At 31.0% G+C, this 16,421-nt stretch overlaps 1 protein-coding gene across 2 annotated transcripts; it reads right to left on the bottom strand.

Annotated features, from left to right (window-relative positions):
* Positions 1-120: 120 nt before the first annotated feature.
* LOC126770731 (uncharacterized) lies at positions 121-16,421 on the bottom strand. Of its 2 annotated transcripts, none has more exons than XM_050490259.1 (11): positions 16,098-16,421; positions 9,735-9,988; positions 8,900-9,054; positions 7,230-7,429; positions 6,477-7,002; positions 6,018-6,173; positions 3,742-3,938; positions 3,206-3,369; positions 1,737-1,940; positions 1,163-1,330; positions 121-678 (listed from the first exon to the last, which is right to left on the bottom strand). In XM_050490259.1, the coding sequence occupies exons 2-11, from the start codon at positions 9,829-9,831 to the stop codon at positions 248-250; spliced, it is 2,298 nt and encodes a 765-aa protein (XP_050346216.1). In that variant the 5' UTR covers positions 9,832-9,988; positions 16,098-16,421; the 3' UTR covers positions 121-247. The 2 variants fall into 2 exon arrangements, with proteins under 2 accessions (XP_050346216.1, XP_050346224.1); XM_050490267.1 differs by lacking the exon at positions 16,098-16,421 and adding an exon at positions 11,792-11,935.

Here is a 16,421-nt window from a genome sequence, read left to right on the forward strand (position 1 = left end):
GCCAAATATGCGACGAATAATTATCATTTTTTAATTAATTAACGTAATTTTATAGAAATGTTTTATATGATCCTAAATATATCTGGCATATTTAATTATTAGTATAAGTAAGACAAATAGTAACCAACAAATTATTATTTATTTATAAATACTCTCATATACAATTTATACAATATATTATAACTTAACATACGTAAACCTAATTTGTAATCTATATAAATAAACTATTTATCACAAATATTAAACATTATTTTTCGTCCTTTTTTATGTCATTGGCCGAAGTAACATTATCACTTTCGTTATATGCTGGATTATCGAATCCAGAGTCGCTGCTGCCATCTACACTGTCGGACGGTAACTTGACTTGTAGATTTAATTCTTTAGGTACTTCAGTAACAGAATTCTTATTGACATCAGACTTACTAACGACATCTAGTGGCGTGTTAGTTTTCGCGGTATCCTTAGTTATGGCATCTTGATTTTCAACGTCAACAGTGGTCGGTTTCTTTTTACATATATCATTTTCATCACCCATAGCGCTCTTTCCTATGTAAAATTTATTAAAGAGATAATAGAAGCAACCGGTGATAAAAGTTGCTGCAGCAAAAAGTTGGTACGTTGGTCTTGTTCCGAAAAACTTCATCAAATAACCACCTATTAGACTGCCAGAACCTTTTCCTGAAAATAACAGATCAATCGTATGAAAACTATAATACATAATTAATATTTTATAAATATTTTAAAAATAATTTAAAAATATAACTACCATATGGAACAAAGTTACGGCTGTTATTTATAAATTAACTGGTTTGACTTTAACTGGTCTGGCCTATTAAGATTTTTAGAAACATCTGTTGTTGCACTTGTATTATAGTCACACAAATCGTCTATGTATTAATATTCTATTTTGCTATTTTTATTATTAATAATATCATTAAGAAGGGCATCTGGCATAGATCCTATCCACTTATACGCCAAACGTCTAGAGTAGTTACTAACAAATATATAGATACTACCATGTTATAAATACTAAGATAATTCAAATCGGTCACAAGGTCAAATCATGAGCTCTTTCTTCTACTAACAAATTGAGTAAGTCACGCAAAATTTGCGTACATTTGAAAAATTCTTAAAATTCATGCTGTATATATGTAGTACTTACCGACTCCATAGTACAATCCTCCCAACAGTCCTTGAACGGATGTATCCGTTGTGGTAGAAGACAGTCGCGCCGCATACGTCACAGCTGCCGTGAAAGATAGAGATGACGTCACAGACTCTAGTGCCTCAAAGATTAAGCATAGCCAAGGATTGTATATTAGCGAGTAACCTGTAAGAAAGTATTAAGTTTTAGTATATAATCAACATTTTTATAGTTAGTTGATCAGATCCAAAATTTGAAAATAATAATTTCTTAAAATGTCAATTTCTGATAATGTTTGCACAAATGGTTACTGGTCTCAAATCTTAGAATAGTCACCAAAGATATAAAAAATATATTATATATAATAGTAATAGGTGAGTGTATATCAACTTCGGCTAAAGTGTTAATTAAGTCGAGTTGTTTTATATTATGCATACTTCAGTGTAATTACTTATCGTTTTTAGCTAACTCATTTACATATATTGCTTTCACAATTAACAGTCACAATCACAAATTATCACTTATGATTTATAAGAAGCAAATAAATCTGTGTTATTAACATGGGAATATTACTTTCTAAATATAAACTTACCCATAAGCCTGATGGCGTAGAAGACAAAACCAATAAACAGAACATTGGCGTGTCCAAGTTTGTTAATAATGGGTCCGGAGAGTACAAGTAGAGGCAGACCGGCAATTCCACCCACTGTAATCGTGATACCCATCAGAGAGCGGGATGCGCCAAGATCTTGGAGCAACCAGAATAGGAAACTCTCGATATAGCCCCACGCAGTTCCTATAAAATTATCAAATAAACCATCTCAAAAACATTATTTATCTATTAAGCTGTTATGTAGATATTTAAATAGTTTTATTGAAGATAACTTAATTGACAATTTGTAAATAGAATCCGTATTCTTTCTTTACTTTAAGACAGATATAATTCTAGACCTTTGCATATTACATTGCAGTTGTTTTAATAAATAAATCAAACATTTATACAAAATTGGACTTTTAATTAATCGAAGTATTAACCATTAGTCGTAGTCATTTTGAGTGCATTGATCTGACTAACTCTACTATAAAAAATCACATTTAATTTTTTTTGATTGTAATAAGTTTCCCGAATTACAAATAAGGTCTGGTGAATAAAAAAATGGGTGTCAAAATTTAAGTCGGTTCATTTTGCGGTGTGTGAACGAGCGGCGTCGTGCAGAGAACGTGGATTGAATCACTGTATACATCTATAGTAAATGTGCGAGATCATTAGAAGCTGTAATGAACAATGGCGGGGCGCAGGTCCTCCAAACATTCACAAGTGGCTTCTTTTGACGCAATTTGCTTTTGGGATATGGTGTGGCTGCCAACTAAACCAACCAATGTGACGGACCTTTTCCATTGTCTTCTGCCTTTGCCAGATGCAAGTTTTGACACGTTAATGTCACTATATTTCCAATTTAACGTAAATTAATCGGTAAAATAATTTATAAAAATAAATTAAGTTGAAGGCTACGGCTACTTCAACAGTGTAAATGTATTTATTGTAAATGCGGCTTAAAATGAATTTACTTTCACTACCGCTTTCAATTAATTTGATTTCGAATACCCACACCGCAAACGATCAAATCCACCGTGCGTCACCTCCGTACCTGAGTATATGGAATACGTCGTAAGTATGCCATTTGTGCTGCTTTGGTACCACGACAAAACTCTTATTCGAATATAAAGCGATATTTCAATTTTTAAAGATTTTTCAAAAATGTGGGAAAAATGAAAAACAGATTTTTTTCGAAGACCTTTCATGACTCTATCATAAGATTTATTTTAATTTTGGGTTTCTAAGTAGACTTAAAAATATCGATCACACTAGCTACTATTCAAAATCTGCAATTTCATAGATAAGGAGGACTTGCTTAAATTTTATGATATATTTATACAAACTCTTAATAATTATTCAAATTTCGAATTTGGACATGTTATTTTAATAAGATTTGTCAATTATTAATATTCAATATCATTTATATATTATATAATGTAGACTTATATATTAATAGCGCTTACCCATAATAAAGCATGCTATAAACAATGCCACGATTTCAACATTACGAAATACTAATAAAACATCTTCTAGAAGATTTTGTGCGGGTTGTTTAAATTCAAGGTCGATGCTCAACATCAAAACACCAGAAACAACTTTCAAAACTGCATACAAATAAAAAGCTGGTCTGAAAATAAACATGTAATAATTTGATATATGATTCCTTTATGTAATTCTATAGCACGTAACGGATAGCTTGCATGTCCGGATATAGATATATCAAAAGCACGTATCGATAAGAAAAATATGTATCGTAATAATGCTATTAAATAAACACGTCCATATAATGAATACATAAAGAAATATGTACAATGAAAATAATGGCAGGCATTCGTTGCAATGCCACTTTTTTGTGAACAATTTTCCGATACGACTCACGCTCCACCCATTTGAGGGTACTATGGCAGATCATTCACGCAGCTGACAACAACTGTTGTACAAGGTTTCAACTTAATTGGACAAACGATTTGCGATAAATTGAAAATAGCATTCAAAATACCTGAAGTCTGTATAACCTTTGCCCCTACTCGCATAGTCGATGAGTAACCCGGAGAGAGGTGAGGAGATCATACCGCCAATGCTACCATAGACTCTTTGGAGGCCGTAGTCCGCTCTCTGGTCCCTTACTATGGCAATTACAGCGCCTTCGAACATAGCAAACGCTGTTCCACCGATGATACCAATAAACACACGAACCTATAACATAAAGATCTATACTGAATCTAATACACTTTTACAAGTGAAGATTGATTACTTTTCCAACTAGTAAGAGTTGTTTCACTGGTATTAGCGCAGTGTAGTCAACTAGCCATAAACATCTAGGGCGATAACTTATATTTAAAACTTTTTCTATATGCATATAATTATGCTTCGTACTAGTATCACTGTATAAATAGCTTCACCTGCTTTGGCTTTTATAATAGCAATATTTAACACATAAAAATGACCACGTACCATCACTAACTCCGCCACCAGCTGACACTAGTGCCAGTCACCTATTATTTTTATCCATTTGTTGCCTTTAAAGCCTAAGTCGTTTTTTCATTAGGTTTATAAAAAAGTTATAACGTAAATTAAACGAGAACGCCTCGGTATCGTGATAAGAGTGTTTCGTCAATCGAGCTTTACATTCCTCTAACTGCAATGGTGTAATTTTTTAATAAGTATGAGAAATTGTAACTTGACTAGAACAAACTTAAACCATACCGTGTCTGCGCAAAGGTTCATAATACGCTGGTACTTCTACACAAATCTAACGAAATAAGCTAGACTTATTTTACTAGAACTCGTCAATAATTCATTATATCTTGTCAGAATTAGGCTGTCATTTCACATTGAAAATATTAAACTTTAAAAATAATGAGTCAAAAAAACTTAAAAACTCAAAAAAGTTAAAAAAAAACTTAAAAGTCTCTAATTTCCATTCGTTATAGTCTATTTTATTAGTCGTTGGATTATTGGGAATGATTCTATAAAAGTTTTTTAAACAGATTGTGCATGGCGCTTTCTTTTTATTTTATTTTAATTGTTACCGGTTAACATCGCATCATATATCAATCCGAGGCTGCGTTAACATTATAGAAATTCATATTTTCTTTTTAATGTCTTAGTTCAGGAATCAAAACGAAGGTATGATATGTCGAAATCATACTGAAGGCTGCATTATTAACAACCATTCAATTCGGACGAAGTCGTGGGAGACGCGATTGTTTCGATACAATCCTATGTAAATTATTATTACCAGTGAGAAACGTTTATGCATACGACTTCTAAGTGAGTTACTGTATACAGATTTGTAAATTATTATAATCACTTATTCGGTAGTGTTATAATTATCATCAATCGGAAAATTTCCAGATTATTCAAGTAAATACTAAGCAAATTGTTGAATTATTCACTCAGATGTCAGTAGAAGGTGCATAAATCAAGGTATACTCACATCATACTACTTATATAATATATTGGGGACAAGGTCGACGGAGTCTCGATAGTGTACAATTATGAAATTTAGTAAGGTCTCATTCTAACATACGAGCTTACATAAGTGCCTATGCCTTATAATATTAGTGAAGCTTTTAACTTTTATTAAGTTTTAATTGAAGATAAATATAAAAGTCATTAAATAAATTATTAATTTTTTTAACATAATCTCATTTAAAGAATAAACTGATTTGAATGAAATAAGAACATCCCGATACCGTACACATAAGTGGTTTGCTCTCGGCATAAAATCGACATTGTTGTGTATTAATACAATTTTTTGTAGAAAGACAGCGAGTCTTATTAAGAAATACTAAAAATCTTCCAATCTGCTGACGCAAACGCATTTTCATAGTTAAATATAAAAAACCGGTAGTGCCCAGTTAGTAGTGAGTGTTAGACGTAGTAGAATGAGGACGATGAGACGGTGGCAATGGGTCAGACTGGCGCGTATCAAGTTCGTCATTACCCTGTTACTGACGATTAACCGGCAATCTTCCTATCAATGTGTCCACTACTCAATTTGCATACTCAGAAGAAATAAACTTGTACTCATTCAACGGTATAACTGTTCCTAGACATTTATAAAATAATACCAACATTTTGTATAAGAATCTAATTATTTAAATTGACTAACAGAGAGTTAACGTTATTTTCGAAAATTCATTTTAAATGACTAAATAAATTTCTTTTGAATTGTTTTTCTATCGTCTAATTTACAGATGATGGTAGTGATTTTCGATACACATCGACTATTTAAATTATTTTAATGTAATTCGCATAGCAAAAACTTACAGCTAAGTAAGTCCAGAAGGTAAACGAAGGATCGAGTTCTAACTGCTGCTGTCGATTGTCGCAGAGGGTCTTTCTGGGAACGGAGGCCGCACATGCCGCTACGCACTTCGTCAGCCGTCGTGAACCTGCCTTTACCCATATTGATTCTCCTAGATCCTACGAAAAATCTGATTTTACACAGAACTCTTTAAGATGGCCAAAGTTATGTTTAAGTAAGTTTTAAAAAAAAAATCTCCCTATCTGTTTAAAAAACAACCACATTAAAACGAGAAAAACAACATACATTTAATGTTTTAAATGGAGGACACAAGCATATCATAAATTGTAGTAAACTTCGTGAAAGGCAAAACTCTCGGCCGAGAAGGGTTATGTAAATTATTATGCGTCGACTATCAACTAGTACATGATAACATAAGCCATAGATAATACATCCGCCTTTAAACTAAAATATTGATGTACCTGAGCAAAACTATCCTTACAAGATATGGTATCGGTACCGTCGTAGTCTTCATCTGACAGTGAGGCATTACTTAGTGATACAGCGTTGACCCAATAATTTCGAACTTCATTGGAATCTTTTTGGGCATTGGGAGAGATCCTAACTCGAAATAACTTCTCTTTGATTTCTTCAAGAGAATCGTTTATAAAATCCTTCTTTTCAAATATACACGTTGCATTCGATCCCGCATATGAACAATCTATTTCGTACAATTGCGGGACGGGAAAAAATATATTTTTATCGCCAACCTTGGACGCTGTGGAATTAAAATAAGGATCATTTGTAAGGATCCGTGAAGTACTATGATCTTTCATTGGTCTCTCTCTGTGAGATAACGATGTAGAAATCGTATTGCGATACACAAGACGCTGTGAGTCATATTGTGATTTAAAATGCACGTCATATGAGTTTGCATGGACAATAGTGTCTATTTCTTGTACTGTAGCTTCATATGGCAATTTACAAACAAATCCGCATGATAAAACCCTGTAAAAACAAAGACATTCGACACGTTAGACTCATTTGTAATTCTTGAAAGATTTTCCTTATTGCATTATTTACAATGAAACTTTTATAAGTTAAGTTTTCAACGAAGAATATATTGTTCTTAGTAAAGACTAAAGAAGTAATAAAGCATTTTATACTTTTTTAATGACGAACTGATAAACCAACAGAAACTCCTGGCTTAATAGTTAATATAACTCTTTACTTACGTAAGATTAATGTCATACGCATATGGATGGAGAGGCTGACAAGGGTAGTCGCGTACATGTTGTAGATGTAGTGCAGATCCATCGCAAGAGGCGAGCAACTCTACGGCTGTAGGAAATGTAATAACGATGCGTCCAACGGGCACCGCTAACAGTAAGAGTGCTGACACTCCACCCAACCCCGAGGAAAGAGCTAAGAGAAACTAAAAAAAATACAATTTAGTATTGTTATTCACATTGTCATGCAATGTATTACTCTAATGACGTATCAAATAATAAAATTCAAATGTTATGGCAAAAATAATTAAATGTAAACTTTTTATTATTACATAATCTTAACATTAAGTTTAACCTCACAAAACATGAAAAATACATCAACAGAACAAGCAAATTAGAGGCTTAGAGAAAAACAGGATGAAGTATTTAAGAAGAATGAGCAGCATAAATGATTAAACCGTCATTTACTGCGGCAATTGCTATTGGTTGGCAACAATGACTGCAAACATTCTAAGCACGGTTTAGTGTGCAAACACCGTGAATATTCTTAGAATAAAGTTTTTTTACCACGAAATCGTGGCAAAGTATAATTAATAATAATCAAACATCGATTATAATTAAAATTTAAAAACGACTCGTGTATTACGTTTGATTATATGATTATAAAACTATACATTTACGTCATCGTAACGGACGCTCACAAAAGCAATGATCCCTAGCCAATGTGGGTACACAACAATAAATGTCGAGGAGCATCCGGCACAAACGGCCTGCGTCGTGACGCAAGCACTTGCCTATACATATAAGCATAGGACGAGCGTTCACAATACCAACACAATACAAGGTAAAGGTTATTGTAACCAGAATTGGATGTAATTTGCGTTACGGACATTGAAGATTAGCTTCATTTAATTAAGCATTGCAAAACTCACCCAACAAATACATACATGATAAACTTGTCATCTTTGTCATTTAAAAAATATGGTTAATCGATCATAAAAAATACGAAAGTTTTAGAAATAATTTATATATAACTAAAAAAGCTATATTTACAAGAACAAAGTGGCCAAACACTACGATATCCAAAAGCTGTAATAATTTATTAAACATTATTTATTAAATGCAGACAAAATTGAGGAAGACAACTGCGGCAAGAAAAAATATTTTTTTTATAGAATGGGAAGGCGGACGAGCATATGGGCCACCTAATGGTAAGTGGTCACCAACGCCCATAGAAATTGGCATTATAAGAAATGTTAACCATCGCTTACATCACCAATGCGCCACCAACCTTGGAGACTAAGATGTTATGTCCCTTGTGCCTGTAATTACACTAGTTCACTCACCCTTAAAATCGGAACACAACAATAGCAATTACTGCTGTTTTGCGGTGGAATATGATAATGAACTAATGAGTGGGTGGTACCTACCCAGACGAGCTTGCACAAAGCTCTACCACCAGTAATAATAATAGTTACAGCGGTCTGTTTGAAGCATATATCCTTACTAATATTATAGATACCAAAGTGAGTTTGTTCTTTTATTTGTTTCACTTTCACATCTTAACTACTCACCCGATTATCATGAAATTTAAGAGATAACTCCTTATTCGGTAGCTGTTGTGAAGTTTTGTTTAACAAGTGCGTATTTAAACAGTAGTTAATAGAAGAACAAACCCTAAAATTTCCGATTTTATCAGCGACCATTCCAGCGAGTGGTGGCATGACTATTGAGATGACCGGGGTCACGGCTGACATGATGGCTGTCTCTTCCACATTAATTCCCAGCTCCCGCATGTGAATTGTCAAATACGGGTACAATACGAATAAAGCTAAAATTAATAATAAATTATTAAAAACATTAAATATATGCACTCGTCTATATAAGCTTATACCACTCAGCGTCCAAAAGTTCTTCTTTCTTTTATTCCTGGAGCAAAGATAAGGGCTAAGTAAAGTCACGCAGACATATTTATTTGCCATTTCAAAAATTACATAAAAAACTATAAAGTGAAATCACATTATTTTTTATAAGATTTAGATATCTGTATTAAAACTCGTTTATTTTTATCTTGGAATATGTAGGTATAATTTTAATTAAAAGTAAAAATATACATATTCAAAAATTACAAAAAATATCGCCTAAATTTTCACCGGTTTTTCTCGGTAAATACTTAATTCCATACAATTTAATTAAACCATTTAATTTCTACCAATGTATTTTTTAATCATTACCGAAATATATTGCATCGTACTTGTCTCAATAAGATATATAATAAATACATCGTAGTCAGGTTAATCCCGTGTATGATATTTAAAAAAAAAAATCAAAATATTGCATGTAACCATGTTTTTTGTAAATATTTATAATAAGCCATATTGTAAAGGTAATTCAATATATCTTGTTATTCAACCTACGAGACTTCGTTTAACCGCTGACCTTTATAAGACTCAAATCAATACGTCAATATTATTCTTTAAACATTGACAATTAGACACGATTAATACTTACTGGAAGCGTGCACAAAGAACAATATTTTTAGCGGTATTAGTTTTTTCTGCTTGAGGTCATCTGTGATCCGTTTGAAAAAAGCGCGAATGAACTGCATTTTGCTATCGTATTAGAATTACAGCCAAGTATAAAGTATTAATGATTTCCTCACGAGGGTGAAATCCTTCGTGGGATAATTTTTAGAGTGCTCTCCTACATATATGCACTCCATACAATGTTCTCGATGCATAGAAGTATACCGGATACACAGATATCTGAAAAAAGTACAAATATAAGTGACGTAAACATTTACAATAATAACAACAATATATATTGCAAACGTAAATTTTTAAATGAATCATGTTTAAGGGGGGATTATATTATGTTTTTGTCTTTGAATGAGCAATTTCGGATGCGTATTTTGAAAGGCAAAGTTTTTAGAACAAAATTATCTTGTTATAACAATATTAACTTATGCCATCAGAGATAAATATGGGATGTTCGGCCAGTCAAACTTAAACGCTATCTTTTTGTAAACAATAATTAGCGTCATGCAAGAAACTATATAATTTTCTATCAGTAAAAGCAAAACATTCTCATATTTTCCATACATCGCGTTGTTAATAAAAACATCGTATTGAAACCAGAAGATATTTTACATTTAGTGCATATATTTTTTAATACAGATGATTCTCGCGATTAAATATATGTTTCATAGCTTTCTATTTAACAGATAATAGCAGTCGTTTTATATTTTAATAACATTTTATAATCGCTGCTTGTGTGAGTCGTTTGTATAACTATTGTATAAAGTCGATATGCAAACAAATCTAGGAAGTCGATTAAATCCTACTTTTGCTTGTCTTGTATATACACATATTGTATTCGAATTACATTACAATCACGCTATCGAACTCATGGTACTGTTGTTGTAACAATGTAACATGTATGTAGTATAAATTTTCGTATCACTTTTATCATTAAACTAATATAATTTACGTAAAATATATTTTTGCTATTACATATTTTTAAGCAACCTCTCTGTAATGAATAAATTTTACTAAATAGGTACTCATGGATTGTAATCTGTCTTCTTTAAGCAGGATATACGTAACTAGTTTCACGGTTCGTATTGCTCTTTAGTTATGCACTAAAAAAGATAAAAATCAACATGAAAATATTACGACAATACATTATACACATCTTATCTAATAAGAGTAAGACAAATATTTGGCTAAGCCTTACCAACACACTGTGCTGTTAAAATAACGGCAAACAATAACCCTTTAATTTGTAATTGATTAACCTACTACGAATTTTGCCGTAAGTTCACTAGCCAGAGATTTAAAAACTTGAGTGAATGTATACATACATTCACAGTTGTGAACTTTAAAGACCCACTGACTGAACACAATAGATCCTCGTTTCATAACTAAATAATGAACAAAAGGCACATATATCCGACCATTCACTACTTTATATGTAATCTTTATGGCTGTGGTAATAAATGCCAAATTGCAATAACATTAGTAGTATTCACTCCGTGTCATTGATACATGTACAAGATAGCCTGTCGGTAAGTATATTTTAAGTACAGTTAGGTCGTAAGAATTACCTAAAGGAAAGCATCTGTATACAAATTACAGATCTGCGAAGAAAGTTCTCAGCTTGTCTATTAGTAAAACTCATTTCTAAACTTCAAACAAAGGTTACAACAATTCGCTTTTTATTGCATACAAATATTACTATTTATCTTTGACGGGTAGAATAGAATGATGATAGAATTAAATTTATATTTAATGAATTAAATGATTATTTTATTTGAAAAAAGTTATCCAATGTGTTCATAATGCTTATCCCATTCATTTAAGGTAGTCGCAGTGTGTTTTCCATTAATGGAAAAGAAAAATCCATATATTTAGTGATTACACAGTGAAAACTTAGACATCAAAATTATATAAAAATATATTATTTTCTATGATAGATATATGATGTATACATATCAACTGTGAGAAACAGATTCATGGTGAACAAGAACTCTCATTTTCTAGTGTTTATCTGAGTTTATAATATCATACCGTGCTGGGCGGTGAATGAAAAGATCGTGCGGAAGCCTGCATGTGTTAGAAGAAAATCTTTCACACGTATATCCATCAATCAGCATTGGAGTAGCGTAGTAAAGTAAAAACTCCTAACTTCTTCTCAAACGGAGAGACCTTAGTCCAGCAGTAAGATATTTACAAGCTCTAGAAGATAATAAATACTTTATATCATAAGTTTTCTTAATGTATGCTAATTTTATAAAAAGGTATATTTAAATATTCCTTAATTTAATCAATAATCTTGACGTTAAAAATATAAATGGAAACTACATATTATGTATGTATATAGTTACGAGTTTAATTTTCATACATATTATCCGGGAAGATTTTGTTTGATTTAATTGTGTGCAATTTATATTGATGATAAAATAATATTATTCTTTGTTTGATACTAATTAATTAAACAAAAATTACTTAATAATTAAACTATTCATTTCCAATAAATTGCATTATAGTCTCAATGTTGCGTAGCATAAAATATTCCTTTTATATAAGCAATTGTTTTATTTATACAACGAAGACATAACTATGAGAAAAACTTGTTATAACAATGTCATTTATGTTCCTCATTGCGCAAGTTTTATAGGCAATCTAAAGCCAAAAGATTTCATAACTATCAACTAACTTATAATATTCATCGTTAACATTATAACCGACATTAATCAAAATACCAAACTCAATAATTAAAATTCATTACTTTTAATAATTCTTATCCCTGTATTTTAAGATCTGACATCGTATATCGGAGACGTTTCGTATGAACAGTTTTTAGACTAATAATTATAATCAAAAATTATCTTGTTAAGAAAATTGTTTGTTAACCTGGACCTAGATCACAGCATTCACATAGATCCGGCTCGAAGGACCAATTCTTATATGTTATACTATTTTCCATAATTTAATTAATTAAAATATTTGTTAAAATTGAAATTATCTGTATTAATTATTATTAGAATTATAATATTTTTTTATTTTTGTATTTGTTTCGTTTTAAAAGTTAACTTTTATATGGGCGTTTTATATATGCGTAGCAAACGCATTCATAGCATGCATCTCGACAACATACAATAATTAATTATTGATAAATACAGGCTTTAAATATTTATAAGCAATAAGCATCAGCATTCGTTAAAAATATAAGTCGTTTGTTTTCCTCTACACAAATTTAAAACATTATTACAAAATAAATAATTTTAAATAAGTAATATTTTATTTCTTCTTTAATTTGTTATATCAAAACAGGAACTAATTTGATAAAAAATCCGATTGTATTAGAATATTCAATAATGTTATTATATAATGATTTTTAGCTTTAGTTTTGGAACACAATTTACTATCGGAGAGCAAGCCAAAATTATTTACTACTGTTAATGAAACGTCCTTCCGACCGTCCGATTTCGGCCACGGCGGCCAATCTGAAGAGAGATTAGCCAACTGCGCAGGAGATATTATAGTGCACAAGTGTGTGCGCAAACACAGATGCACTCTCATAATCCGATAGGACGGCAATCCGACACGTCCGGAAAGAGTTCAGGCGCAGGGCCAACGGCTTTTCGTGGTTTCCGAGGCACGGGTATGTATACACTTCCAACTTCCTTACTCCGGGCTGCTACCGAGAGTTTTCTAACAGAAAAACCCAATAACTTTTTATTGGTCCGACCTGGGAATTGAACCCAGGACCTCTGGATCTGCGGCCTTGTATCAAGCCACTAGACCAACGAGTCAAAGTACTACAGTTACACGGTCCAGCTATATACAATAAAGTTTTTCGTTTGTATATAAATTAATTTGTATATTAATAAGGTTATTTATAGTTTCTGTCTAAATGTCACAGCATGATGCATTTTATTTCCAATAGATATACTACTTACATTGAGGATTTATAATCAACCGGAATATCTTATGCGGCGTTGCTTGTTAATTTTTTTTTTTTGCACACTCCATTACTATATCATATTGTTTTTTATTTTCCTGCTCTTAACTAAATTTTTTATAGATATACTAAAACAACCACTAAAATAACAAACACGTTCATCTCGAACTAGTTCCTTTATTATGCACTGCTTATGCCATTTTAAAGATCAAATTATTTAAAATCATCTATTTTATGACCAGAAGTTACAAAAATAAGCTTTCAATGAACTTAGTTCTTCAAATAGAGGGACTCTGTGACAAGTAGTAGGACCTACATTTTGTTGACAGTATTTGTAGTGAGGCACAAACTGAAAAACAGCTAAATGCTGAGCTCATTCCTTTATAATAGTATTCTATTATTAAGTACAAATACATATTAATAATAAGTAGCGAATAGCCTTTAACCAAATATAAGACTTTTAAAGGTATAACTTCACTGTTCCTACATTTCTTATAAGCATGTTTTGTGAATAAGTCGTTACACTACTAAATATTATTAGTTACTTTGACTTGTTTGCATTAAACAACAGTTCAAGTATATTTATAGTTTTGTTAGTGTTCGCCATAAAAGGTCTTGAACCTTTCTCTCAGCATTGGCATTATGACTTAAACTATTGTGGTTTGAGTAAGTGGTACTTTCACAATTACTATTAAAAAATTATACAAACGTTCTTTATTTTTTGGCTTTTAACAAATCTTTATTTTAATCACAACATTTTTTGGTTTACCTGTGTGACAAAACGTCCTTGGAAATCTGTAAATATCTTATATATTATATGACTACTGTATTACAACAATGTAATACTTTCAAACCAAATGTTATTATAATTTATATTAGATATCGATAAGTAGTTATTATGAAAATGAAATAATACATTATATAAATAAAATAATTTAATATAAATAAATAATAAATAATTGGCCATTGGCAATAATACACGCTTGGTCTGTGGTGCACCAGTCTTTGAAATTTAAAAAATTCTTATTTATAATGAATTTCCTCAAAAAATAACCTTAATATAAATAAATTAATAAGTAAAAATTATCTACAAGTAAAAATAATATGTTCTGTAAGCTAAAAAATATATTCTTACGTAAATCCGGGTCTCGGTTTAAGCACTGAGTAAAATTAATGATACTATCATACAAAAACAACAAACTAAAAAAAATTATTGAATATAAAACGAACGGCACTTTAATTTCAATAGTTAGACACGATTTTCGAGATGAATCTCTACATATTGACCTTTAATAGTGTCGAATGATTTCGCTTTTCGACCATACCAATTTCACGTTATAAACGTAGTAGATTATAAGCTAACCTTCTCAATGTTAAGAAAATGAAAGTTCAAACTTTCAAAAATTATGAGAATTTTCAAAAACTTCTGCTCAGTATCTGATCTTGATCTTGATTTCTTTATATTTAATGAAAAATATCGACATTTAGAAAGTCTACAGGAAACTTGAATATTTATGTAACAAAACCAGATAAATTATTCCATATAGGTTGTACGTTAAAAATCAGATAAGTTCCTGTTAAGTCAGATCGTTGGAAATTTTAAAATTCGTCTTAACTTTTATAAAGGTGCACCAGCCTGGTGATGTACTTTCAATGCTCTTTCCTTTATTTATAAACTCAGTTATAAGAGTTTTAACTTTTTCCTTTTACCTATATGAAGACGACCTACAACTTTACACCAACTTATTTTTAGAAACTTGAAATTGTCGGATCGCTGTCAATTTTATTTCTATATCCTTATGTTCATATATTATTTATGTTTGTTTTAATCTATTTATTATAGTACTTATTATAAGTAAATGAATATATATAATAAATTTATATGTAAGCTTATAAATTTACAGTAGTTCATAAAGACACTATGTATGCAGCATTTATTTATTCAATCTGGTCAGAGATTCTCCGGAAGAGATTTTTGCCTGCAAAATGGCAGTGAATCATGTCTTAATTTTTAGCTACATTTTGCAACAATTATACTCTTAGATTAATCTTGTATGCAATCAAGACATCCAATATATCGTTGAATTCTTTAGTAATAATATAAAACATATTTGCTATAATTAAAAATATGATTCAATTAGTACTCAACAAGGAAAATATTGTTTACAAAAAATATGCCTTATTTAAATTAAATTTTATGTGGCCAGATCTAATCGATAAAAAAAAATAACTATTTTTTATTTTTATGTTTTTTTTTATTATTTAATTTATATTAAATTAGCATTATTACACAATCTTTAAATTTATTGTATTGCTCAATATTTTATGAACAACTATTTTTTTTTTTTAGTTTATCGAGTTCAATTGAAAACGTAGTACCTCGTAAAAAGAATATAAAATGGCACTCACCGTGGTTGCAAATTAAAAAAAATAAAACTTATCGTAATGATAAACTTCACTGTAAACTTGTATTGTTGAGATCTTTTAAACAACTGTTAAAGAAACTACCTCATTTTACAAAACACACAATTCTTTCTATGTAGGGTTTTTTTTTTATTTATTAATGGAAATACTGATTTATGCCATGTAAAACAAGCCCGCCTCTACATGAGTGTAGCACGCGTGCCGGGTCGATAGAGATTTGCGCGACACTGGCGCAGCCGCAACCCTGTGCACTTCCCACCATTCCCAAGAAGAACTGATGTCTGTTAACTTATTCACTTTTGGTTTGGT

This window comes from Nymphalis io, chromosome 1 (genome assembly GCF_905147045.1).
Source record: "Nymphalis io chromosome 1, ilAglIoxx1.1, whole genome shotgun sequence".
In the NCBI taxonomy this organism is placed as follows: domain Eukaryota; kingdom Metazoa; phylum Arthropoda; class Insecta; order Lepidoptera; family Nymphalidae; genus Nymphalis; species Nymphalis io.